This window comes from Adiantum capillus-veneris, chromosome 10, assembly GCF_014529385.1.
Source record: "Adiantum capillus-veneris isolate H3 chromosome 10, ASM1452938v2, whole genome shotgun sequence".
NCBI classification, from domain to species: domain Eukaryota; kingdom Viridiplantae; phylum Streptophyta; class Polypodiopsida; order Polypodiales; family Pteridaceae; genus Adiantum; species Adiantum capillus-veneris.
Window position 1 is genome coordinate 119922153 of NC_140940.1, and position 26221 is coordinate 119948373.

The 26221-nt window shown below is 44.5% G+C and overlaps 2 protein-coding genes across 3 annotated transcripts in view; one reads left to right on the forward strand and one right to left on the reverse strand.

Moving 5' to 3' along the window:
- Positions 1-6094: 6094 nt before the first annotated feature.
- LOC147449543 (pentatricopeptide repeat-containing protein At2g33680-like) lies at positions 6095-8050 on the forward strand. The gene has a single exon (XM_086521588.1). The coding sequence runs from the start codon at positions 6095-6097 to the stop codon at positions 8048-8050; it is 1956 nt and encodes a 651-aa protein (XP_086377714.1).
- Positions 8051-8213: 163 nt separating this feature from the next.
- The window catches only part of ABCI20 (non-intrinsic ABC protein 9), a 30840-nt gene continuing 12832 nt past the window's right edge, over positions 8214-26221 (reverse strand). Inside the window, exons 3-10 of one of the 2 annotated variants that reach the window (XM_086521972.1) lie at positions 12213-12346; positions 12012-12131; positions 11801-11896; positions 11652-11728; positions 11538-11574; positions 9693-9770; positions 9403-9568; positions 8214-8530 (exon numbers count right to left, since the gene is read on the reverse strand). In XM_086521972.1, coding sequence (XP_086378098.1) covers positions 8238-8530; positions 9403-9568; positions 9693-9770; positions 11538-11574; positions 11652-11728; positions 11801-11896; positions 12012-12131; positions 12213-12346 — 1001 coding nt within the window. In that variant the 3' untranslated portion in view covers positions 8214-8237. The other variant, XM_086521970.1, reaches the window with a different exon arrangement.

Consider the following 26221-nt stretch of genomic DNA (forward strand, 5'->3'; position numbering starts at 1 on the left):
AGTCTGTTTTGCAGATTTTGTTGAACGGATGTGAGGAACAATGGTGCGCTTCACAGACAACGCAATCAATGCATGAGCCTGCGCATCCTTTACATCCCAACGAGCTTGTTCTGCCGTAGGCAAAACAACTCTAACAGTAGCAATCCTTGCAGCAAGACCTGCAACATCCTCAACATCACCTACATCCTCAGAACCAGAACGTACATCAATACCTTGCACAATGTTCCAGACACCCTTTGACACAAGAACATGTTACATCATATAAGCCCACATAGGGTAATTGTCCACATCCAACCTGTCCTCAGCAGCAAACATCTTGAACACATCTATGTTGTTGTTGTCAGTCACGGTAAATGTTGCACCTGATATGAAAACTGCCCAAAAATAGGACAAATGGATCCGGAACAACACATGCTATATAGCACAAACCGTAGAAGACTGTAAGGCACCTGTTATGCAGAAAACGACACTGACAAAAACACTGCACAAAATGAAAAAATAGCCTGTGTAGCACTACCTATAGTGGAAACGAAGGCCGAAATGAGCCCAAATCAAAAATCTGAGCTGACCAAGCTTTACGAGCTTTCCCGAAATATTTGTCGACCTGCGAACGCTCCTTAAAGCTCACTGAAATCGAAGAAAGTGAGCAGGCGTGTACTGGAGCAGCTGGCGAATAAGCCCGGGAGGACGCAACCTGCTCTAATACCAATTTTTGGAATTAGGGTTGCAGAGAAACGCACACAGCTTGGAGAAGACGAAGGAAGCTCAAGGTACACAATAGAGAGTGTATTACTTAGTGTGTAATGGAAAGATAGATATGTAATGAAATTGATATTTTGATGATATATTTGTGAAATATTTGATATTCTGATGAAGCATTGCAATGTTGATTTGAATTGTGGAATATGATTACTTGTTGGGTGTTGTGTGAGCAGATTAGTGATTGGCACGTGCTGGACAATAAGGCGATAGCAGTTATTCGGAATAAAACTGCCACCATTGGATTTTCTATGGCAAGCCTTAGTATTTGTGGTTTAGTTATAAGTTGAGATGTAGACAGCTATTAATTGTTACATTGAGCTCTGTATGAGCCATGACTATTTTATGCCCAAGTGTGAATTGGATGTAACTCAATTTTGAGCATGAACTTCTCTATAAATTAAATACGTGCAGGAGGGACATGCTCACTCTTGCACGGGGGGAGATTGCACCCAATGCTTGTGCTCTTCTTCTCTTCTCTCCTCCCTCTTCTCTCACCGTGCTCGCGTAGCACTCCGCTCTAGGAGGTGCGCCTGCACGTGTTCTTTCACTCTCTCCCACTCTCTGTCTCTCTCTGTTCGTATTGTGCTCGATTATGGGTTTGTGCGAGTCGACAGGTACGTAGATTTATTCGTTTATGTCTTGCTATGCGTTATTTTGCGTATTTTGCAGGGCTCTCTACGCTCCCGTTTGTAGCAAGATAGCCCTAGAGTGATGGGCGTATATACAATGCTCGGGGGAAAAAACCTCCTAAAGAGGGAAAAAATGCCCCGGCGGTCCTAGTGTGTTCACACACATCACTACCACATGTATATGGTAACAAAAGCAACAATTCTGTGCGGGATTACCTGAAGAGATCGCCGAGTATGTCAACTCTCAACAGCCTGGTTCTATCACTGAAGTAATCCACCACACCATGGTTGCTTCGCGCATCAACTTCCAACAAGGGGCTAGACAGAATGTCAAGTCCATGGAAAACAAAGACAAAAATGATGCAAAGGGAAAAACCAATGCCCAAAATTCTTCCCAAGGAAATTCCAACAACAACAACAATCAGTCCAAGGAGAAGGGACTTTACAAAGGTAAAAATAAACTCTCTCTTGAAGAGCTTGAAGCTTTTTGCAAGGACCATAAATGTTTTAAGTGTGGAGAGCAAGGACGTGGCTATTGTTCTTGCCCCAAGAGAAATGCTTACAATGAGACTCCTAGAGCTTCCACCATCGAAGCTCCAAAAGAGGATTCTCATTGCAAAGGATCACCTCTCTCTTATGCTTGGGGAAAGTTAAGGGAGCATGATGCCTTCATTTTGTTTGACCCTGGCTCTACTCACAACTTCATTCAACAGAGTTGGCCACCAAGTTAGGCATTCAAGCTTTTGAGATGGGAGATAATGTAACTGTCGACACCGCTTTCAAGGGAAAGCAAGCCTCCGTTACTCCCTTGATTAGGAAGTTGAGGCTTCATGTCCAAAGCTATGTCGACAAAGAAGACTTTTTCATCTCTCCTCTCCAACATGAGGATGCTATCCCAGGGGCATCATGGTTCAACCGCATGGTTGCCAACATAAAGTTCCCTGAAAGGAGAATCTACTTCACCTACAGTAAAAAGAACATGTATATAGATGCTAGTGAGTCTGGACGTACTGTACCACTTGTAAATCCTCCTGCTTTTGATAAATCAATGAAGAGCTCAGTTTCTACGTACATGAATTTTGTCAAAGAGTCCCTAAAAGTACTAATGTTTCATCAAATGTAAATGGTAGGAATCAAGAAGAGTTAGACTTGCTAAATTATTCCAAGATGTGTTCATCAATGATATCCCTATGGACTTACCTCCAAAACGAGGGGATGATGACCATCGTATTGAGCTCCTTCCTGGAAGCTCACCACCTAACAAGCCTCCTTATCAAGTCTCACAAGCTCAACAAGAGGAGATCATGAGGCAAGTACAAGAGCTGGTAGACAAAGGGATGGTGAGGCCTAGTTCCTCTCCCTTTTGTTCTCCAGTCCTTTTAGTGCAAAAGAAAGATGGTACATACCGTATGTGTGTGGACTATCGAGCACTAAACCATATCACTATCAAAAACAAATTTCTGGTGTCTCGGATAGAAGATCTATTACTTCCGTAGGATTGACCTTAAAAGTGGCTATCATCAAATAAGGATAGTGGATGAAGATATCCTAAAGACCGCATTTCGTACAATGTTTGGTCTTTATGAATATCTAGCATGCCTTTTGGCTTGACCAATGCACCAACCACGTTCAATTGTCTAATGGAAAAAATATTTAGACCCTACCGCAAATTCACTGGAGTGTTCTTCGATGATATCATTAAGGCTACTCCAAGTCATTGGAGAAACACAAACAGCATCTTCAAGTGATTTTTCAAGCATTAAGGGAGAACAAGCTTTTTCTCAATCAAAAGAAAATCGAATTTTTCCATGAAGAGATTCAATGCTTAGGTCATATTATCTCTCAAGATGGTATTCGTATGGATCTATCAATGTTAGAGGTAATAAAAGCAGGCCTAATCCAAGGACTCTACATGAGCTAAGAAGCTTTATTGGTATGTGTGCATACTATAGACACTTCATAGAAACAAATTCTCAAATAGCATGACCATTACATGACTTAACAAAGAAGAACGTTAAGTATTCATGGACTGCTAAGGAGCAAAATGCTTTTGACAAGCTCAAAGAGAAGCTTACCTCCCAGCCAGTCCTCATGCTTCTGGATCTCTCAAAGCCATTTGAGGTTCAGTGTGATGCTTGTGGTGATTGCCTTGGAGCAGTCTTGCTTCAAGAAGAGCATGCCATAGCCTATGAGAGCTGAAGGCTCAATATGCATGAACGGGTCTTAGGCATTTATGAGAAAGAGATTTTAGTTGTTCTCTATGCCCTAGACACATGGAAGCATAATTTATTTGGAACTTCATTCATTTTACGAAAAAACCATCAAAGTCTCAAGTACTTCATGACGCAAACAAAGCTTTCCGACAAACAAATGAGGTGGGAAATTTTTCTTTCGCAATTTAATTTTCATATTGCTCACATTGCTGGTAAGAACAATCAAGTGGCCGATGCACTTTCATGACGATCAAAAGTTAATGCAGTGTCTATAGCAACTCACAATGATCTATCATCTTCTATGATAGATGAGTATGCTACTGACCTTGACTTTAAAGACATAATTTCAGCCCTTGCTTTGGGGAAGAAAGAGAAACCATTCACCTTGCAGAATGGTTATCTTCTCCACGGCAATAGACTATGTGTTACCCACTCCCTTTGTGAGAAAGTTATGCATAAATCCCATGCTCCTCTCTATGTGGGGCATAGAGGCATTCAACCTACTCTCCGAGGAGTAGAAACGTACTTCTATTGGCCTACCATAAAAGTGGACATACAAGAGTATGTTTCAAAATGTGTTGTATGCCAAAAGACCAAGTATGATAGAGGGAAGCAACCTGGATTACTCCAACCATTGCCTATCCCAAATTCCCCATGGGAGAGTATATCCATGGATTTCATCTTTGGATTACCCAAGTTTATCCATGGGAATATGGGAATATTGACAATAGTTGACATGTTTAGCAAGCAAGCACACTTTATTCCTGTCAAAAAGACTATTAAGGCACACCAAATGGCAACTCTCTTCATATCAGAGATTTTCAAACACCATGGATTGCCAACATCCATTGTGTTAGATAGAGATCTTAGAATGACCAGTAATTTTTGGAAAGGTCTCTTTGAAAATCTAGGAACAAGATTGAATTTCTCTTCGGCCTATCACCCACAAAACTTGTCCCAAGCCTACCCTTGTTGCTTGATATGCTTCTTGTATGTGATTGGCTAGGCCTGAGAAGGTCCAATGAGCTTCAAGCATGAGCTACAAGGGGGGCTACTTGGGGTAGGAAAGAGGAATAAGAAACATTCCATAGGAGAAAGAAGTAGTTCCTCACTTATCGTCACTCTTCTTGCTAGCATACATAATAGCATAGTAATGAAGATGGAGAAGATGGCAAGCTTAAGCATTGAAGCATGGCTCTTGGTTGAATTTGCATTCCATAGCCAAGAGTGTTGGTGTAGGCTCTCAACTTCTCTACAAGCTTGGAGAAGGAGATGGAGCTCTTGCACCTTGCACTTCACACAATGAGAGTGTGTGGGGGAGTATACCCTCATTCCCCGCTAGCCCTCTCCACCGTCGAAGGTGTTTGAGGCCTGGGGACTGAGGCTTGGGATAGTTAATGTTTTTTACAAAGTTTATGTTATGCTCGTGATACATGAAGCTTTCCATCTTCATTGCATCACCTAGGTCACAAGGAACACAAAAATTGTAATGTACCAAGTCTCTTTTGATGGGAGAATCTATAATACAAATGCCTATTGGAGGCAGGAGCGACTCCACATAAATCCGGTCCTCAATTGTTGTCATGTTCTCTAAACTCTCTCTCTTACAAAAGTATTGTTCGTGCCAAGTTAACTAACTATTATGTTTATGTTGCTACCATCAATTAAGTTCACCCTCTATGCTCACAAAGTAATCTCACAAAAATGCTTTCTCTAATTTTTCTAATTCCGCTACCCTCAAAGTTCATAGGCCATTTCCATTACAAATGCATTCGGGCTTTTGACGAAGGGTTGATACATTATTAAAAGGGAAAATTACCAAAATACCCCTCAAATTTAAATTTCCCAAAATACCCTTGTATTTATTTTGGTTGAATTGTTCAAGATTTTTTAATCTTTATTCTTTTTTTACAATTGAGATCTGTTTTTGCGTGCTTAGCATGTAATTCGTCACAAATTACCTCGCAAAAAAGGTAATTATGTCTAAAGATAACGAAGCAAAGCCTACATAATCAACTCAAATTATGGATTTAGCATCTTATATTGATAAGCAATGAGTCTTCTTATGAAAAGCTACAAATTTTTTAATCTTTGGACAAATTTAATTTCACAAACAGGGGTATTTTGGGAATTTTGGAAAATCTGAAGGGCATTTTGGGAATTATTTACGAAATATTGAGGGTATCTTGGGAATTTTTGAAATTTGAGGAGTATTATGGCACGAAGGTAGAGGGGAGCAGCAGAGAAGAAGAGGAGTATGGCCGTAGCGGCCCTGCTCTTCCTATGGAAACACCACTTTAAAGAGCCCCTTCAGCAAACAGCTCGCTCTTCTCTTTGTTACCCGAGCCACACACTGATTGAATGCTTCTGGGACGCCTCCGCATGTTTTGATGAACCTCGCAGCGTTGATTTCATCGCCAAAAACTCCGTAGAGACACAGGTTGCAAGCGCTGAGAAACGTAGAAAAGGAGAACGGAGTATTATGAGAAAATGACGACTCAGGCTCTCCAAAACTTCCATAGTTCTCATGTAGAGCGAGAGGGGAAACAGAAAGCAGAGACTCTGCTTGTGAGGAATGGGGCCCCTTCATTTTCGCAAGAAGAGAGAGAGATCTTGGGTACACTTAAGGCTTTTGCTTCCCAGAAGGACTTGCATAGAGGCAGCAAAATACACTATGCTATATGTCGAAGGGGGTTTTTGCAAAAAAACATTCATATCGGGACTGCTCTCGTTGATATGTTCGCAAAATGTGGTGCTATGGCAAAAGCACGGCAAGTGTTTGATGAACTTCCATCTCGCAATGCCATCTCCTGGACTGCCCTCATTGCAGGGTATGCACAGCATGGGCAGGGCGAAGAAGCACTTCAGTGTTTTGAAGAGATGGGACGACAGCACATTTCCCCTAATGCAATAACCTTTGCTTGCATCTTGAAGGCTTGTGGCAGCATTGGAGCAGTTGAGCAAGGCAAAGAAATCCATGCTGAGATCGCCAAAGAGGGAATGTTGAAGAGCAGTGCCGTGCTTGCCACTGCATTGGTGGACATGTACGCGAAATCCGGTGCGCTGGAGAATGCCAGAGAAGTGTTTGATGAGTTTCTGGAACGTAATGTTATTGTCTGGACAGCACTAATAGCAGGATATGCCCAACATGGCAAAGGTGAGGAGGCACTTTTCTACTTCAAGCAAATGCGACAAGAGGGTCATTCCCCAAATGCAGTAACCTTTGCTTGCATCTTGAAGGCTTGCAGCAGCATTAGAGCACTTGAGCAAGGCAAAGCAGTCCATGTGGAGATCGCCCAAGAGGGAACGCTTAAGTTCAACGTCGTGCTTGCCACTACATTGGTGGACATGTATGCCAAGTGTGGTGTACTAACGCATGCTAGAGAAGCATTTGACGAGCTTCTTGATCGTAGCGTTATCATGTGGACCGCACTACTGGCAGGATACGCGCAGCATGGAAAAGGTGAGGATGCACTTTCCTCTTTCGAGCAAATGCAACAGGAGGGCCATTCTCCCAATGTGCTGACTTTTACTAGCATCTTAAAGGCCTGCGGCAGCATGCGAGCAGCTCAAAAAGGCAAACAAATACATGCTCAAGTTTTGGTCGATGGATTGCTGGACAAAAGCAGTGTTCTTTGGACAGCATTGGTGGATATGTATGCCAGGTGCGGTGCGCTGGAAAAAGCGCGTCAAATATCCGACGGGCATGCATCTAGAAATATAGTCTCTTGGACCGCCCTTATTTCAAGATATTGTGAGCAAGGACACCTTGAGGAAGCATTGAATTGCTTTCAACTGATGCAAAGTGATGGTCTTTCTTTAGACATTGTAACCTTCGCCTGCGTATTGAAAGCTTGTGGTCGTATAGGAGCAGCAGCTAAGGGGGAAAAAGTTTATGCAGAGATAGTGAGAAGTGGGCTATCAGGGAAAATGTGTATGCTTGGAGGTGCACTCGTGGATATGTATGCAAAGTGTGGGGCACTTGAGAAGGCAAAACAAGCGTTTGCCAAGCTTTCCTATCGGAGTGTAGTTGCATGGACTGCGTTGCTTGCAGGACATGCGCAAGTTGGCAAGCATGAAAAGGTTTTTGATTTATTCATCAAAATGGAGGAGGATGGCATCGAGCCGAACAAAGTCACATTTCATGTTGTTCTCCGTGCATGTTGTTCACTTAATTTTGTGCAACAGGGCCAAATGTACTTTGATATTATGAGCAAAAGGTATGGTATCATGCCAACTTTAGAGCATGTCACATGCATGGTGGGTCTTTTCGGTCGAGCAGGGCATTTGGATAAGGCAACCATGCTCATAGAGAAGGTACCATCTTGTACTCAACTTCCAGCATGGTTGGCTTTGTTAAGTGCTTGTAAAAAGTGGGATAATGTGGGTCTTGGAAGATTGGTCTTTCAACATTTGAGACAGCTTGAAAAGAGTGGAAGGATCTAGCAGCATAATGGTGCTAGAAGAAGCCACGCTTTTTGAATCACTATCTTTTCATGTTGGCAACATAGGTGACTATTGCTCGGCAACAACTAAAAAACACTAATTTTTACCACAGGCGATGAATGAGAGCTTTGGAAGAAAAAGAGTTTGTTCAGAACATAACCTTCTTGGACCATTTTGCGAAATCAAGCTACAGAGCCAAGTTGGGTAATTTTGCACTCACATTGGTCCGAATTCCAAATGGTTGAGCTAACAACAGCCCTCTGCTAGAGCACCGAATCCAATCAGTCTCAGTGGTGGATGACTTGTCACCCGTCACCAAGATCCATCCTACATGCAGGGCACTATCTATAGAACAGGCGAAAGTGGACATCACAGTCACCTCCAAGCCACAGAACCTATATGCCATGTATTTGGTAGCCGACAACGTGACAGGCCAGGACTCTACTGAAATAGTTGGTGTTCCGTACCACATATCAAAACCTGCAGGGAGACACAACAACAACATGCTAGTCGTGCATATCCTATTAGACAGCTTAGAAATGAACCCATGAGCCCTCTTCATAAATGCTCGCTAACCCTAAAAGGGAAAATTCATATTTGGTAGATGTCGCTCCTTATGCTCATGGGTGTAACCCTTTATTATACAGATCTGTTGCTGATTTTTCTCATTGGAAGTAGAATCATAACACCCAAAAAATCCGCACTAAAATAGTCTCATCTGCTGTTGTTTTGCTCACCGACACTCTACTTAATTAAAGAGCTCCCTCCAGCTATGGGCTGCACTCAAAAGAGTGGTGAATTTAGTGTGAATAAGTCTCCATAGTTGAAATTATGAATCATATGATATACATATCAATACCTTTTCTTTAAAGCATGTGCATATAATCACAAATACCTTAGAAACAATTTTCAGATTTAAGTCTGTGGCTATTATGTATGAATTGCACTACCAAATCAACATCTCTTTGTAGGTAGGCAGCTCCAAAATATATTGAATAGTTTCAGACGTAAGACATTACGCCTTGCAACCCACATTGTCCAATCTGCCTGGAGTCCACAATGTTTTCGCCTCTTTAAATCAGACATCGGACCAATTTCACCTTTTTCTGGCTTGATAAGCATTAGTTTGGAATCAAAAGAGAGGCAACCCGATTCCTCCAATATAGGACATCAGTATGATAAAACAATTAGAGAAGACTTCATAGACATTTTCAGCAGTAAAACCTCCATGAATTTATACGTTTTGTGACATTGTAAACCTTTTTAAACAAAAATAATCGTTAGTACTAGATAGGTAGCAAGAATCTACTGCCTCGACACATGGTTTGAGCTCAAATTGTAAGGCCCTTCACCAGCTCGAGTAGAATGCAGCCTCCCGCCTGCCCAGCCATTGTTGAACACCTTGCTTCTATTAGCTGCATAGTTCAAGTCTGTGCTTGCTCCACCTCTTTCCCGCTTTTCCTTGCGCTTCATTCTGCCATCTTCAATCTCCTTGCGAAGCCAGCTCTCCACAAGCCTCTGCATACAGACAGCATTGAATGATTAAAACTCTTTGTATCACATAGTAGGATTTAGGTTTGGGGTTTAGGGTTTAGGATTTAGGGTTAGGGTTTAAGATATTAAATGAACAGATTTCACTAACCATAAGCGAGGTTTCCTTCAACTCCTTAAAATCGGAAAGAGGCTTCACAAACTGCAAGGTTCCTTGTGCTACATATGCCTAAAAAATTGGATGGCAGAGCTCAGTTCAAAACTTGAAATTGATCCCTTGAGCTAAAGCTAACGCTTGCTCATTCCAAAGGGAGGCAATTAAGCATCATGATCCTCTTTAAACTCACCAAAACAAATACTGGATCACATCTTAGGACAAATAGACATCGAGCATTGTGTTTGTTGAATATGTATTGAATTGAATATAGCTGTACATGCCAACAGGATGTAACCTAGTGGTTAAGGTGGATGGGTGGGGGCGGTGCATATAGACCCAAGCTCAATACCCAGCGGGATCTTTCACTTTCAATTGTACGTTTCAAAAGTTAAAAAAAGGCTGTACAAGAACAAATTCTCAAGACTTCACATCAAGATTCAACATCATCCATTGACTGTTTTGCTCATTGGCACGCCCCAATCAAAGAGGGCTAGCACCTTGACAGACATTGCAATAAGAACCGTTGCTGTTTTACATCATGCAACCCAGAAGTCAAAAAGTAAGCACAGTCAGTACCATAAACTATGACTTAGCAATTGGTACTTACCCCTGGTCTGATAGAACTATTTAGTGTCAGATTTATTGACCGAGGTTTTACTTAGGAAAAAGGAACTGGCAAAGGTATATATCCATTGCTTAACTAGGCTATTGCGGAGAGAGCAAGCGCTTGCCACAATGACTCAGCCTTGATAGTTTGTGATCACATAAATTGAAGAGGAACACCGCCACAAGCCACCAGTCAGCTACCTCTCACATTGTCATACAGTCTCTCCGACATGGTTGTCATCATATGGTCGTATGGTAAAGTACGGTACGGTTTCTTATGGAAAAGTACAGTGCATTTCCAATTATCCCATACAGTTTAGATTCATACAGTGTCTTATAAAAAAACCTCTTAAAAACCATAAAAATTATCTGCAAATTACCTCATGAACGTCTTGAGGTTAAAGGACCTAAAAACTAAAGAAAAATGACCTACGGAGTCGGCACAAAGACCAAAGACTCAAGGCACAGCCTGTAACATTGTTGAAAAAAAGTGGACCATATTTGTATTCATACGGCCATAGGACCGTATGACCATATGACATGGGGTCTTGTACAGCGTACAGAAACTTCAATGATCTCTGCTAATGAAAGCCTGCATCACAGCTATACACAATCAACATGGTTTTTCATCAGGATTCCCTTTTGAAGCTCACCTCTTACTCCAAGGACCTAAAAATGTATACATGTACACTCCACCCTCCTGATTATCAATGCATCAACAAGACAGCAAGACATAATCAAGTGCATGTAATAACGCCGCTCCATCCTCCAGCAAAATGGCCTCACACTCTCCATCGAAAGGGACTTCACAAAAGACTAGAGAAAATGCAATAGTAGGTAGCACTTCTTAGAAACCGCGATTACTAGACTGAATCAGTATTGAATCGGTACCTAACCTGATATAATAAAAGTCTCACTGTATAAAAGACATGTGCACGCATAGCACTGTAATATGTACGTAGAATATGGGATTTTTGCGTGCGCTAGATTAAAAAGGGCTAAATGGTGGTTGAAGCCTTCTAATTTGGCTTTAGCTTTGTTGTTATTGTTTCTAATGTAACCATTGTTGTATAGGGTGTCTTAATAGTATCCCTGTCATCGCAAAGTTCTGAATCACTCTGTTCTTCTTGGCGAGTAACAACACTAGACCCCAAGGACCGACATTGTGAAAAAATCAAAGTAAACAATTTTAACTCAAAGTAGCAAAGCTTTATGAAAAAAGAGCCTTAATACCTGAACCTGTAAAGTTACTGCCGGGAAATCAATCTTACTATGTGTGATGGCCATGTTTCAAGACCATCAAATATATGGGTTGCATAGATAATCGTTGCTCCCCTTATTTGACACTCAGAGAGTAGAAATGCTAAAAGATCCGCTCTAGCCAACACATCTAAATCAACAGTTATCTCATCCAATAACAACACCTGCATCATTTCAAAAAAGATTAGCAAAACACAATTTTTTGCTAGGCAATCATTTGACTTCATCATTGGAACCTTGAAAGGCCGCAGCAGACCCATGCAAATTTGCACACGCCTCCTCTGCCCGTCAGACACTTTGTGTAAGCGCCAATTCAGATCAATGTCCAAAACCTGAAAACGCCCTAAGCCAGAGGGTAAATAATAAAGCCTTTACACCTTAAGCATAGATAGATGCATTACATAAATTGATTCAGAACTGCAGAGAAACCGGCGCAATTTTTCACACCTTGATCAATCTATTTCGTCTATCGGGGTCTATCCCTTGAACACCAAAAATCATTTTTTCAGCAGATAAATCCATCTGCAAAGGCACATCAAATCCTGCAAATGCAACATCCCTCCTCCACTGCGTAAACACCACTTTATGATAACGTAAGTTAACTAGCTTGGCAACATTAAGAGAAAAGTACAAAGAAACCAGATTCACCTCTCCACCAAGGTAACTCAGATCGCCAGAGGAGGTCAGTGCAGTGTCATGAAATGCAGACCTGCCCAGCACACGAACCATTTCAGGTTCAACCATGTGCTTTCCTCCTAAGAGCTTCAAAATAGTGGTTTTGCCTGAGTTAAAAATATCCCATTTAAAAAACTCTCTCTCTCTCTCTCTCTCTCTCTCTCTCTCTCTCTCTCTCTCTCAAACAAGCGGATAACACAAATGGAAAGGGAGATAAAAGAATGGAAAGCAGAGACGGAGGGATGGTGGAAAGAGAAGGCCAACCTTCTTCAAATGTTTCTCAATGAAGGCGCACAATGGAAGAAGGAGAAAGAGGACTTGCACGCAGAGCTACAAGCACTTAAGGCGGACTCACAAGCACTTAGAGAAGAGGTCACAACCCTCAAGCGAGAGCTTGCGGATAGAGTAAGCAGTGGACTGGAAGAAGGGGAATTCCAACCCTCGGTGATAGAGGAGATCAAGGTCATCAAGGAGCAGATACGGGTGATCACAGAGGAGGAGAAACAGAAGGTGGTGAAGACGTCTTCGTGGATGGATGTGATTACGAAGACGCAAAAGAAGGCGGATGAGGCCGAGAAATGGATAGAAGTCGCTAAGAAAGGGAAAGGGAAAGAAACCACATCCATCCCCACTCCTACAATCATCAACATGACTCTAGAAGAAGAGCAGCGAAGGAAAACTAGAGCCTTGCATATAAGAGTAACCGGTCTAAAAGACCGAGATGATGTGGAAGGAGAAGTCAAAGAACTTCTCCGCGTGATGGGTAGTGAGGCTACTCATACAAAGGCATGGAGGGTAGGGAAGAAGACACAAGGCAATGGGGAGACTTCAAAAGGGAGAGTTTTAATCATCCGTTTCCCATCTATGGAGGCAAAGGACTTCTTGAAGAAACGCCCTACACTAAAGAGAACGGGTATATTCCTTGGAAATGACCTCACTCTCACACAGCTTGCGCATATGAGAGAGGTAATGCCAGAGATTCAAGCGGCAAGGGAGAAGGGAAAGATGGCCTTCTACAGAGATGGCCGGGTGGTGATTGTAGAGCGGAGCTCCACATGCAGTGCGAGACCCATGGGACCACACTCAAAGTTGCCACCTGGAATTGTAATGGTTCTATGTGCCTTGATGTGGGTGCTTTTGAGGATAGTTTTACGGGAAGAGACATCGTCTTCTACTCTGAGACACATCATGCCGAGGGGCAATCTATGCCTCACATTAGTGGATATAGATGGGAGACAGCCTGTAGACAGGAGACACGATCAAAGCACAGAGGGCGGGGCTCAGGAGGAGTGGCAGTGTTATTCAGGGAGGAGTTGCATCCATTGATACATATAGCCCGCAGGGATGAGCAAGCTAGGTACATGTGGGTGAGATTGAGAGCAGAGACAAGCAGATATCTTTACATTGCTATTTGCTACTTTCCCCCGGGTACGTCAGTTTATGCACCACCTAGAGGACAGTCCCCCTTCTCTATTTTGGATGATGACATATGGGAGTTCTCTAGAGATGGTGACATCATCATTCTAGGGGATTTCAATGCTAGGACTGCCCATCATCAGACAGTATTTTATGATACTTCAGAGGAGATGCTGAGAGAGTTGGATGTTGCAGAGACGGGCCTATCCAGACTATCACAGGTTGGAGAACACACTCAGTATGGACGACACTTGATAGACATGGGGACTGCACATGGATTGGCCATCTTGAATGGCCTACAGAGATTTCCCGCTGCGGGGGGTTTTACATGCTTTCCACACAGACATGGAGCCAATACAGTGGATTATATCATGGCACAGTCGAGCCTCATCTCTAGTGTCCAGGATCTCACGGTTGGACCCAGACCTGTTGGTGTGGCAGTGGACCATGCTCTTGTGTCGTTGACCATCTCTTTTCAATTTAGTGTAGCACACACGCTACGGGCAGCAACCCCTACTCGCTACACCTTCACGCGGGAGAAGGACTCTATATACATAGATGGGATCTACAGACGCCTGTGCACAGACGAGCCAGGGCGACCTCTGGAGGAGCTTACTACTATACTGACACAAACACTACATGATGCAGCAGCAGAGGCATACCTACACACCCAGCCTGAGCAGAGACTTCGTTCGAGGAGCATGCCCCAGAACAATTGGTATGATGAGGAATGCCGGGACGCTAGAGCGAGACTTCAAAGGGAGGTGCTTTTGGGGGACATCACTCACAGACAGTTACAGATTGACTTCCGATGCCTATTGCGGCAGAAGAAGAGGGCATTTTTGGCTCGCCTAGAGCAAGATCTATACCAGCTATTCTTGAGTCACGACTCACGTGAGGCATGGCGGCTCTTTCATGAGCAACCCCCCCCCCCCCCCCCTACCATCACTTCTACAGAGGCCTGGGGCCAGTATGCATCATCTCTGTACACAGTTCCTGAGCAGCCCCCCCTTCTTGACCCCCCCCCTCCCCCCTTGATCCATGCCCACACACGTGCTTTTTTCACCGCTGAGATGGTGAGGAAGGCCATTGAAAGGATTAGGATTGGGAGAGCATATGATCATGATGGCTTAGTGGCTGAGCATTTCACGCATGCCACAGATTTACTAGCAGAACTTCTAGCAGTTATGTTTAACCGTGCCATGTGTGAGGGCTTGCCTGATACTTGGAGCCTATCTACTATTGTACCTATCTTCAAGTCGGGAGACCCTATGGAGCCTGGGAATTATCGCACTATCATGATTGGACACACATTGGCACGGTTGTACGCATCTATTCTTGAGCAGCAGCTGAGTAGATGGACAGAGAGGGAGGGGATACGCGTAGCCGGGCAAGCAGGTTTCAAGAGGGGTTTTTCTACTCTTGACCATATCTTGACACTCAGAGCCATCATTGAGGAGGGCAGATCGCGTGGGAGACGGATCTATTGTAGCTTTGTGGATTTCCGCAAAGCATTTGACACAGTGCCCAGAGCTAGATTGATGCACAGATTACAGCAATTGGGAGTACCCACAGAGCTCATTGGGGGGTCATGGCATTATACAGGTCAGTAGTGGGGCATGTACGCACCCCAGAGGGTCTATCCACACCGGTGTACTCCACTATTGGGGTGAAGCAGGGCTGCCCGCTCTCTCCTACTCTATTTGGTATGTATGTGGATGAGGTTTCTGACTACATTGAGAGAGATGGTGATAGAGGTGCACAGCTGGCAAGGACATGGATTCCAGTATTGTTATATGCTGATGATATTGTGTTGATCTCCGACTCTTCGGAGGGGATGCAACGTCACTTGGATGCTTTGCATAGGTTTGCCCAGGAAAGTGGTTTGTCCGTCAACCTTGGTAAAACCAAGGTCAAGGTATTTAATACCACCCCACAGTGAATCAGGAGGTCAGCGCCTGCATTCATATACGGCCAAGAGAAGGTGGAGTATACAGATGCTTACACTTACCTTGGAGTGGTTTTTAGTGGGCCAGCATTTTCATTGAGGAGGGCAGCAAAGACTAGATTGACCAGAGCCCATGCAGCATTGGGAAGATTGGAAAGGATGTGTTCACAGGTTCAGTTTCAGGAGCCTCGGACGAAGCTCTGGCTCTCTGACACTTTGGTGGCTTCTGCATTGCTTTATGGAGCTGAGATTTGGGGACCCTCACTGGATCATCACGGGAGGACAGGCCGCAGTGATGGATGGGGGGACATGGAGAAGCCTCTATGGAGAAGTCTCTATGATCTCGCGGCTCATTAGAGCCGAGGTTTCAATAACACGTGCTATTGTACGAGCAGAGCTGGCTGCCCCCCCCCACTAGTGGTTGAGGCGCTCACCAGATCCGTCTCCTTCATACACCGCATGTGGGAACTTCCCAGAGACAGATATGCACGCCTTGCACTTTAGTCCTCTCGACAGTTAGCCATGCAGGGAGATACAGCATGTTGGTATGGGGAGATGACATCATGGTTTCAGGCGCATGGGTTCAGCATAGACAGATTGCCTCCCTTCCAATACTCACTGGATGCGCCCTCTCTAACTCTAGTCCGAGATCACCAGGCTTATTCGCCAGGACTTGACTCAGCTAGACACCAAGAGGACATGGATACAGCCAGTGTAGGAGCTAGGCACGAAGATGGCTTTCTACAGAGAGCATCTCCTCCAGCTTACGGAGGATGGTTTTGTGACGAGGCCCAGATACATGGACACCCACTTGTCTCATGGGATATGATGTGCTATTGGCAGATACGCACATCTTCACACAAGCTGCGGATCGAGTCTGGGAGATACAGCGGAGTACCAGCAGAGGCCAGGACATGCCCCCTGTGTGACATCGAGCCTGAGACAGAGTTGCACTACATATGCCACTGCCCCGTCTACTACGAGATACGAGGCCGCTTCCATTGCTTGTTCAGAGAGGGCTTTGGACCATTCTCTAGAGTCATGCGGTACGAGGATCAGAGATGCCTGGGTTTGTTTTTGCTCGAGTTGCGCAGACACACAGAGAGCCTGATGAGAGGAGAGACTAGCCAGTCTCAGAGACAGATCACAGACTTCTTTAGAGCTGACACTGGACACCCCGAGGAGTTACTACCACAGCAGAGCTCGTCGCCTTACACCAGAGGCACACCGATCGACCGAGCAATTGAGCTGGGGAGATCCAAACGCCCACGACTGCAGAGGACTACACAGCATCGATGGAGGCTGCATCAGAGGATTCGGATCACTTTGGCTCGACATGCACGACGCTCGGTCAGACTACTAACCATGGAGGAGATTGATGAGATCCACCAGCGACCGATGCTGGATCTCCTGTGATCTAGCTATCCCAACTAGTTGTTTAGCTACTTAGTTCACACCTAGCAATTTAGGATTCCATAGTATTTTATTTTGTCATTTTGTCATTCTGTCATTTTGTGTTTTCTTCTTCAGCTATCCAAGCTTCAATGAGGGCTCGATTTGTTTGATCAAAACAAAAAGGTAGACTATTGATGAGCTCTAAGAAGGGTTGAAATTCTTCAAAGCTAAGGCGATAAACAGAAATCTCTAGAACTTCATTTTCTGGATCCAAAAGAGCAACCACGTCCCAAGTGATAAATTGCACTTGCTCTACAATTCCCAACGCACAAGCGGTTTGTATAAAAACTAGATCTTCATGCTCGTCGAAGGCCGTGAGAAAGTAGCAATTGACTAGGAGCTCCTTTCCTTCGAGTTTCAATGGAGACTATCTTGGAGAAATGGTGGAGCTTGCTTCTCTCCATGTTTCGATGGAGCCTAGCTTGAACAGTTGGTGTACCTTTGCTTCTCTCTATGTTTCAATAGAGTTAGCTTAGACATGTGGTGGATCTTCAAACTAAGCCAACTACTATCAATGTTTCCTAGCTTGGACAAGTGGTGGAGTGTTTCTCTACTCCATGTTTCAATGGATCTTAGCTTGGACAAGTGTTGGACCTTAAAACAAAAACCCCATGTACAACATAGAATGGATTTTCTACTTTGTATCAGATCCACCACATTGTAACTTTTTGGTCTCATAGGTCACTTTGGCCTTTTTAAGACGTTAATATAACATTACATTTCATTTCATCCTTCCTCTCTCTCTCTCTCTCTCTCTCTCTCTCTCTCTCTCTCTCTGCCTGCGTGTGCGCTCGTCTGCTCTGCTTGCACGCTGGACTGTCTACGCCCTGCCCTGCCCCCCTTCGCGCCAACCTCAGTCCCTCACGCCCCTCTCAGCCCTAGCAGCCCCTCGTGCCACCCTCAGCCCTGCTGCCCACCCTCGTGCTCCCTCAGCCCGCCTTGCCAGTGCAGATTTCAGGTGGGCAGAACCTGCAGAAATTCAGGAATTCAGGCAGAAATTTTTCAGAGCTTGAGTAATCTCAGAGGGGCAGGAAATTTCCAGGTTTTCAGATTTTCAGAAATTCAGAAGTGCAGAAACTTCAAGATTTTCAGTACTTTCAGTAATTTCAGAAGTGCAGAAACTTATTAGAGAATGTAGATGGGTGTGGCATAAGCATGTATGCATGATGTGGGAGCGCAATACACATGTATACATAATGTGGAAACACGTGTCTACATAGTGTGGTCTTCTCTATCTCTCTCTCTCTCTCTCTCTCTCTCTCTCTCTCTCTCTCTCTCCCCTACTGTGCTTCTCGATCATGAAGAAGCAAGTTGACAAGGAGGACCCTTCGGAGTAGGCCATTCAAAAATGCAAAGAAGAGATGTGCGAGACCATCAACAAAATTAACCACAACCTCCTAGGCACAATAAAGATGCTCGAAGAACACGTGTCGGCTCAGGAAAGCAAGATAAACACACTTGAAAGTTGTGTGATTGCCCAAGATGCGGAGATTGCATTACTGAAGGAGCTTGCAGAGGTGCAATCGCGAAACACTTTTGAAGGAGAGCTTCAAACCCTAGTAATTGAAGAACTCAACACGATTAAAGAGCAAGTGCGGGCCATCAAGGAGGGGGAGGAGAAACACAAAGAAATGACGACTTCTTGGGTGGATGTCATCACAAAGACTCGACAAAAAGCAGACGAGGCCGAGAAATGGATCGAGGTTGCTAAGAAAGGGAAAGGCAAGGAAACAACACCCATGCCTACCATTATTAATTTGACACTAGAAGAGGAACAAAGAAGACCTGTGCGTGCCTTACATTTGAAAATTTGTGGCCTTAAAGACAAAGATAATGTGGATGAAGAGGTAAAAGAACTCATGACTATGATGGGGGTTAATGAGCCGACGCATACAAGAGCTTGGAGAGTGGGCAATAAGAAAAATGGCAGCAATGGGGAAACCTCGAAGGAAAGGGCACTTATCCTTTGTTTCCCTTCCATGGAAGCGAAGGACTCTTTGAAGAAGAGACCAACTCTTAAGAAGACGGGCATCTTTCTCGGAGATGACCTCACCCTCTAGCACATTGCTCGTATGCAAGAGGTAATGCCGGATATTAGAGCGGCAAGGGAAAAAGGAAAGATCGCTTTTTATCGGAATAGGAGAGTGGTGATATTGGAGCGACGCTCCGCATGACGGTGCGAGACCTATGGGACCACACTCAAAGTTGCTAATTGGAACTGTAATGGATTCCTACACCTTGATGTGGGTGCTTTTCAGGATAGTTTCACTGGGAGAGACATTTGAGACACATCAGGCCCCGAGGCAGTCTATGTCACATGTCAACGGATACAGATGGGAAACAACTTGCAGACAGGAGACTCGATCACAACATAAAGGACGGGGCTCAGGGGAAGAGGCAGTTTTATTTAGTGAGGAGTTGCAGCTATTGGTACATATAGCTCACAGGGATGAGCAGGCTAGGTACACGTGGGTGAGACTGAGTGCAAAGATAGACAAATATCTCTACATTGCTATTTGCTACTTTCCTCGGAGTATATGTGTAAGGTGCAGCGGAAGTGAATGTTGAACTTTGCTCAAGATGAGTGCTCCGAACTGTGCTCAAGGGTTCCTTTTACTTACGGAAGGGAGAGCCTTCCGTTCCTTTAGTGAGAGAGTGCAATGGACACAAACAAAGTGGTGAACACTGTGAATGAAGGTCCTAAGACTGAGAGATAGAGAGAGAAGAATACGACACCAGAATGTTGTCAAAACCCTCCTCCGAAGGCCCCACTCTCTATGGCGAGAGCGGTCTACTATTGATTGCACAAATCTCTACAATGCTTGGACTTGCCGACAATGTCGACGACGATGAGGACAAGGACGAGACGGGCTGAAATTTGAAAACGCTAATGGCTGAAATTTGCAAACCTTTATCTGTTGAATTCTGACTCTATGTCGGTGACGATGTCGATGACAACGATGCAACGACGACGCGCTAAAAACACAGATGCTGAAATCTGTGTTTTCCGGGCTGAATCTGCAAACTGCACTAGATTTGACCGTGCAACGAGGATCTGCTGCAAGAAGGTGAGATCTGCGAGGTTCGGGACTTGTTCTGCTGTGTCTAAGTGCTGAAAACTGAAAATGCTGGTGCTTGTGTTGGTTCCGTCGCAGTAGATCTGCAAAACACTGAGGCTGATCTGCAAACCAAAAACGCTAGGGCTGAAAACTGTTCTGCTGCGGGGAATCTGCCAACGCTGGGGCTGTTATGTGGTCTTGCTGTCGCCAAGCTGCTGCAATGCAAAAACATTGGGCTGATCTTGGTCTTGGTGCAAAAACACTAGGCTTTGCAGCTGGTGCAAAATCGCTAGGTCTACTGGGGAGTCCTGTTGAGAAGTTGCCTGTTGAACCGGAGTTCCTGCTGCCTCTTCTGCCAGAAAGTGCTAGCGCTAGGTTTCTTTATATACTTGCTTGCTAAAATTGCCCTACCTAGTTCCCAACAAAAGTCACTTAAAAATAATAATAAGTGAAAAATGTCAAAAATAGGGAAAATAGGTCTATGCACTGTAAAAATGCCCCTCATGGGTTCTGATGGAAATCTGATGATCATGCAGTGTGCAACCAGAGGATATGCATCTACTCTAAGTGTCTGGGCATGCACGATCTGCGAACTGACTCACAAAAGTGCTAGATCAATTCCTAATCTAACTGAACTGAACCCATGTCACGAAGTAGCTTGTCCACATACACATAGGGTTAGATGTCCACGTGACATCCCCTCCTTTTCAAACTGAGGTACTGGTACCGAACTGTATGACGTCGAGGGAGATCGCCAACAACTACCGGAATCCTAAAAAGGACTCTTCGCCGACCCACTCTGATGCATGGGTCATGCGATACTTGAACTTCATAAAGGTCTGCAACGCTTGCTTCTTTGGGCCACGCCGAAAGCGACACAATCCTTCAATGCTTCAACTTCGTCTATAGTCAAGCATCTACCTTCTTCAAGAATCTCCGAGCCTGAAAATCCCCGAAACCACTTCCAACACAAAAACATGAATATACCCATTCCATGTAAAGTGACTCGAAAAATTCTAGGCTTCATTAAAGATTGTGCATGTAATGGAGATGAACAAAGTGACGGAGTACCAAACCGTTCATCAAACACACGCAAACAATGGAGTCGAATCTTGACTTTTTGATCTAAATCAATCAATTGTGGCAGATCACAATGGAAATGCCGATGCTTGATGCTCAATCTTTCTTGTGCTCTTTCTGATACTGTGTCATGCCAAGGAAGAAACATGGAATGTGAATTCCTTGAATGCAAACATTTCATCTTTTCATGAATCATCCGCATACATCCGTGCTCATTCATGAGGGAATCGTGCTCATCGTACAATATGGCATGCCTGTGAAAAGGGATCACATAAGAATGGTGAGTAAAATACAGGAAAGCATCACGAATGAAACACTCGAACAATGCGTGCTGACTAATCATTCGTACACATAATACTTCCTGTGGGGGTTCTTTGGACCTAGGCTCAAGAGCCAAGATTGGTTCTTTCTGAGGAGGTTCTGTAGACCTGGACTCGAGAGCCAAGATCGGTTCTTCGTGATTGATTGAATCTGCAATGAGGTTCGCTTCTCTAGAAAAAGCATCAACTAACCTATCATCCTTGTGAACAATCACATCATCTCTCTGCAAATCATCATGCTTGTGAAAAATCACATCTTGATCATGCAAATCATCATGCTCATCATTATACTTATCATCATGCTTATCATTATCATGCAAATCATGTGTGTCATGCTTTGGAGAAGACAAGACTAAGAGAGTCTCCTTCTCCTGAATCCTGTCAATCTTCGCCTGCACATAAGAAATGAGAGATGAAGAATGAACAACTTGCTCTCCATGAATGACAAGGAGAGAGTCACTTTTGGCATTGAAAATGAACGTATTTTCCGCCCAATCAATGAGAGGTTATGTTCACGAAACCATCGTATGCCCAAAAGCATATCACATCCTGAAAGAGGAGAGACTACAAATTTCCTACGGAAGGACACTTGTTGAACAGTGAACAAAACATCAAGGCACTCTTGCGTGATGAGAGAGTCCATACCGGGAGAGAAGCCAGACACCTCGAAAGGAGATGTCTTGCGAACCTCCAAGCGGGCTCTTTCGACAAGAGAGTCACTAATCAAATCATGCATACTGCCTAGGTCAAACAATATGACAAAACGCTGACCCTTCACATGACCATGACACTTAATGAGAGACTCATCACTGGGAGGATCATGAGAGACTTGGGTCACACTCGTGTTCTCATTTATTGCATTGACAGAAGAAGTGGGTTCTGTGGGCTCTTTAGATTCATTCGATTCAAGCTTAGGACATGTTCTTTTTATGTGACCCTTGATGTGACAATGAAAACAACGACCTTTTTTAGAATAAGTGCTTTGCTCTTCCGATGTGATGTATCCTCCTAAAATTCCTTGTTCTACCTTCTCATCTGGAGTGAGGTTAGGTTTAGCAATTGTGTTAGCTTTACCCTTAAGTTCATTTGGAGAGTTCTTTTCTGAGAGACTATTGGAAGATTGGTTAGAAGAGTTACCGTTCTTACCGTTATGAAGAGTGTGAGAAGTCTGAGAGTTACTTGTCGAAGTCTTGTTTTCCTTGGGCTTTCCCTTGTTGTGCTTCATCTCCTATGCGAGAGCAATCGCTACCGCCTTGTTGAGATCGATTGGATCAAGTACCTCCACATCAAAACTTGATATACTCGTCCAATCCATAAAGGAATGCCTCTTTGCGCTCCGCATCCGATTTGTGTAATTGAGTGCCGAGCTGCAAAACACGATTAGAGAAAGACATAACTAGCATACCATTTTGCTTGAGACCGCGCCAATTGTCCTTCAATCGTGCGAGGTACTAGGGTGGCATAAACCGCGCCTTGAGCTTGCCTTGGAAGTCGGCCCAATTGAAAGAAAGAGGCACGTCTTCGTTGGCTTCCTCTAGATACGCGGCCAATTGTGCCTTTTGCCATGAGTGGTACCAATTAATGGCATCACCGGCAAGGTACATGGCTGTCGTCAAAACCTTGCTATTGCCTGTCTTCTTAGTTGTCGCAAAATAAGCATTAAATTGATGCAACTAAGAATGAATAACAGTAGCATCCATCTTACCATCATACCTACTGAAAGTCAACTTCTCGATGATTGGGTTGTTGGAGTCCGAAACTCGGCTTGCACCACTTGATGAACTACCAACATCTTTGGCCGGCTCGGACTTCGAGGTGAGAACCTGTCGGACCAACTCTTGCATGCGTAGTTCTCTCTGTGCCTCACGCTCGGCCTCCGAGGCCGCTCGTCTTTCTTCGGCGGCCTCCTTTCTTTGTGCTTTTCTTTCTTTTCGTTCCTCGGCCGCCAAGCGCGCTTCGCGGTCCAAGGTTTCCTGTTTAGTTTGGCGTTCACGCTCCATGGCTATGCAATTCACTTCTAGTTGTGCCATCGCAACGTCGCAACGCGATTCGCTTCTTGTTGTTGTGCCATCATGTCCATCATCGACTTGACCAAAGCCTCCATAGGATTTGGTACAATCCGTGGCGTAGATGGGGAAGGGGAAGGGTCAAAAAAACCTCCTGGTGGGGAAAATTCTTCTTCACCTTCTTCATGCTCATCACCTTCATGCAAAGTATCCATTCCGCTTCGGGTGATGACCATACACTGAGATCTTTGGTTCTTAAGTTCACGAGGAACTTAGGTTCTTGTGGGTCTTGGGTTCTTGGATTCTTGAGTTCTTGAGGTTCTTCTTTCGCTTGCAATCTGTGTTAAAGAAGAATCTTCTCTTCACTCGAGCTCTTCTCTTCCCGCGGGCGCACCCGTTGGCGGCCTTGCGCTCACACCAAGGTTGCTTTTTCCCACCTCACATCGATTGGCCAGCCGCTGTCAGGAGTTTTTTGGAGCAAGGGATTGCGCATATGTACATACCCATGCATGGTGCATCAAATAAAGTATTGCCCATTTTCCAGAGCCAGGTGGTTACGTGGGGCCCACATGTGTACAGGTAGGACAGGGTGTACATAGTGCATCGATTTTCACTATTATCAATACTAGTGCGTTTTTTCTACAATAAGGAGTTGTTAGCGCGTAAAACTTCTCGAGGAAGCTATCCGCGGGCCGACGACGTGAGGTCAGCAGGTGCGCCAGATGGCATCTAGTGGCGTCAGGAGGGCGAACGAGGTCAATACTTGCACGCGGAGAAGTACGGACACAACGTGGGTGTTTGCTTGTGAGAATTATGGAGAAAGGTCATCATGAGGACCTTTTTTTGGGTCCACTTCACGTGGTGGCGAGATGCATTATTGGAAAAAAGCTGAGTGCCAGGTGTGCGAATGATGCAAAAAGGTGACAACTATGCACTGCGAGGTCAGTTTTTGGCCTGTTCGGGGTCCGTTTGAGGTCATCTAAAAGGCCAAGGGTGACCAACTAATAAATCTAAGTGTGGGAACTGAAAAAACAGAGAGAAGACCAAAAAAACGTGGAGAAGAGAGGAGGAACAGCCGCAGGTGTGTTTTTGCTCATTTTGGAGCCTGTTTTGGCCGTAAACTGCTCATCCGAGGTCAGATTTGAGCACTTTGACATTGTAGACTGGGGTTTTGGGCCGTTCCGGACGCGATGGCGCTATCCATTTTCCCAAATTCCTCACTCTTTTTCTGCTGTTTTTCTGTGTAATCTTCTCCGGTGAGTGAAGCTTCTTCTCCAATTTGTGATTGTATCTGGTATCTTTTACCCATATTGTGTGAGCTGTTTGCCCCATTGGTGTTGGCCCAAGCTCATTTGTATCTAAATATCAGAAGTTCTCCTCTTTTGAGCTGATGTTTTTGGGTGTGTGTGTGTGTGTGTGTTTGTGTGGAGTGGGCAAGTGGATAGTCTCTCTCCTCTCACTCCAGAGGTGTGTTCCCTGTCTCGGCCAAGTGTGTTGTCTAAGCCGAGTGGTGCCCCATAGTGTGTGTGTGTATCTTCCCAAGAGTGTGTGTCGGGTCGTTATAGAGGCGCTGTGTGTGTTTTTATCTCGCTCACATTCTTTTGGCGCCCCCACGGAGGATCTTCTTCGAGTACCTTCTGCTTCGAGCTTCGAGCTTCGAGCTTCGGGATTACAGGTTGCAGATTACAGGTTACAGGTTACAGGTTACTGGTACAGGTACAGGTACAGGTAGTTGGAGTACAATGATATACTAGCAGTGATGTCACTTGCAGTTGTTGTGGGAATGCATCACTTGGCGCCTATTTGAGCGCATTGTCTGCTGGATTGTACGTTACTTGTGGAAACTGCCATTGTACGCATTTGTGGAGCCATACTTGGTTGTATTTGGCAGTCCCAGCCATTTCTGAGACTTGGTCTGGAAGATAGTCATTTCTGAGACTTGACTATATGCGATTTGCATTAGCCTTCGTGTGAGGGTCGATAGCGTGAGGTTTTTATTGAGCTGGGGGATTCTCAAATATGGAGATCCTTTCGGTGATACAGGTAGCTGGAGCACACTTTTCGTGACCTCGCCATAGGCTATGTACTAGTGATTCTTACTTGATGCTCGAGTTCTATTGTTGACAGTTTATGCATACATAGACAGTCTATATTTTGGGTTCCTACTGCTCTACTTCTGGGGAAACTCTGTCGAAATTTTCCCAAGTTATGATGGCTGGTTTTTTGAAATTTTGAGCCATTTATGCTGTTATGCTGCTGAAATTTTGGCAAAACCAGAGGTTGAGTCAAGTGTGCCTTCTTGGGAGCTTCATGGTTGGCTTTAATGGATGATCAAAATGGCCCTCAGTTCACTCCTTTTCATTTAACTCAAAGAATTCAGATTAATGTTCATGTGTCCAGGAAGATCTTTTTCCAGCAGCGCATAGTCTTTATGTTTGGGCCAAGAAGATTGAGAGAGATCCTGGAATGTCCTTTGCCTGTTGTAATTCCAATGATCAACTATGAAAACTCATTTGATGTGCATGTGTTTGTTCTCATCTAAAGCTGAGCTCCATTGAAGTTTCTGGGGATTGGGTGGTGAAAAGTTTTGGGTTCTTGCACGTGTGTTTGAAGGGGTCCTCTAGCCATGGCTTTCTCTTATCCGGAGTTTCATGGAAGAAGTGATGAAGATGTGGAAGAATTTTTGGAAAAGATGGAG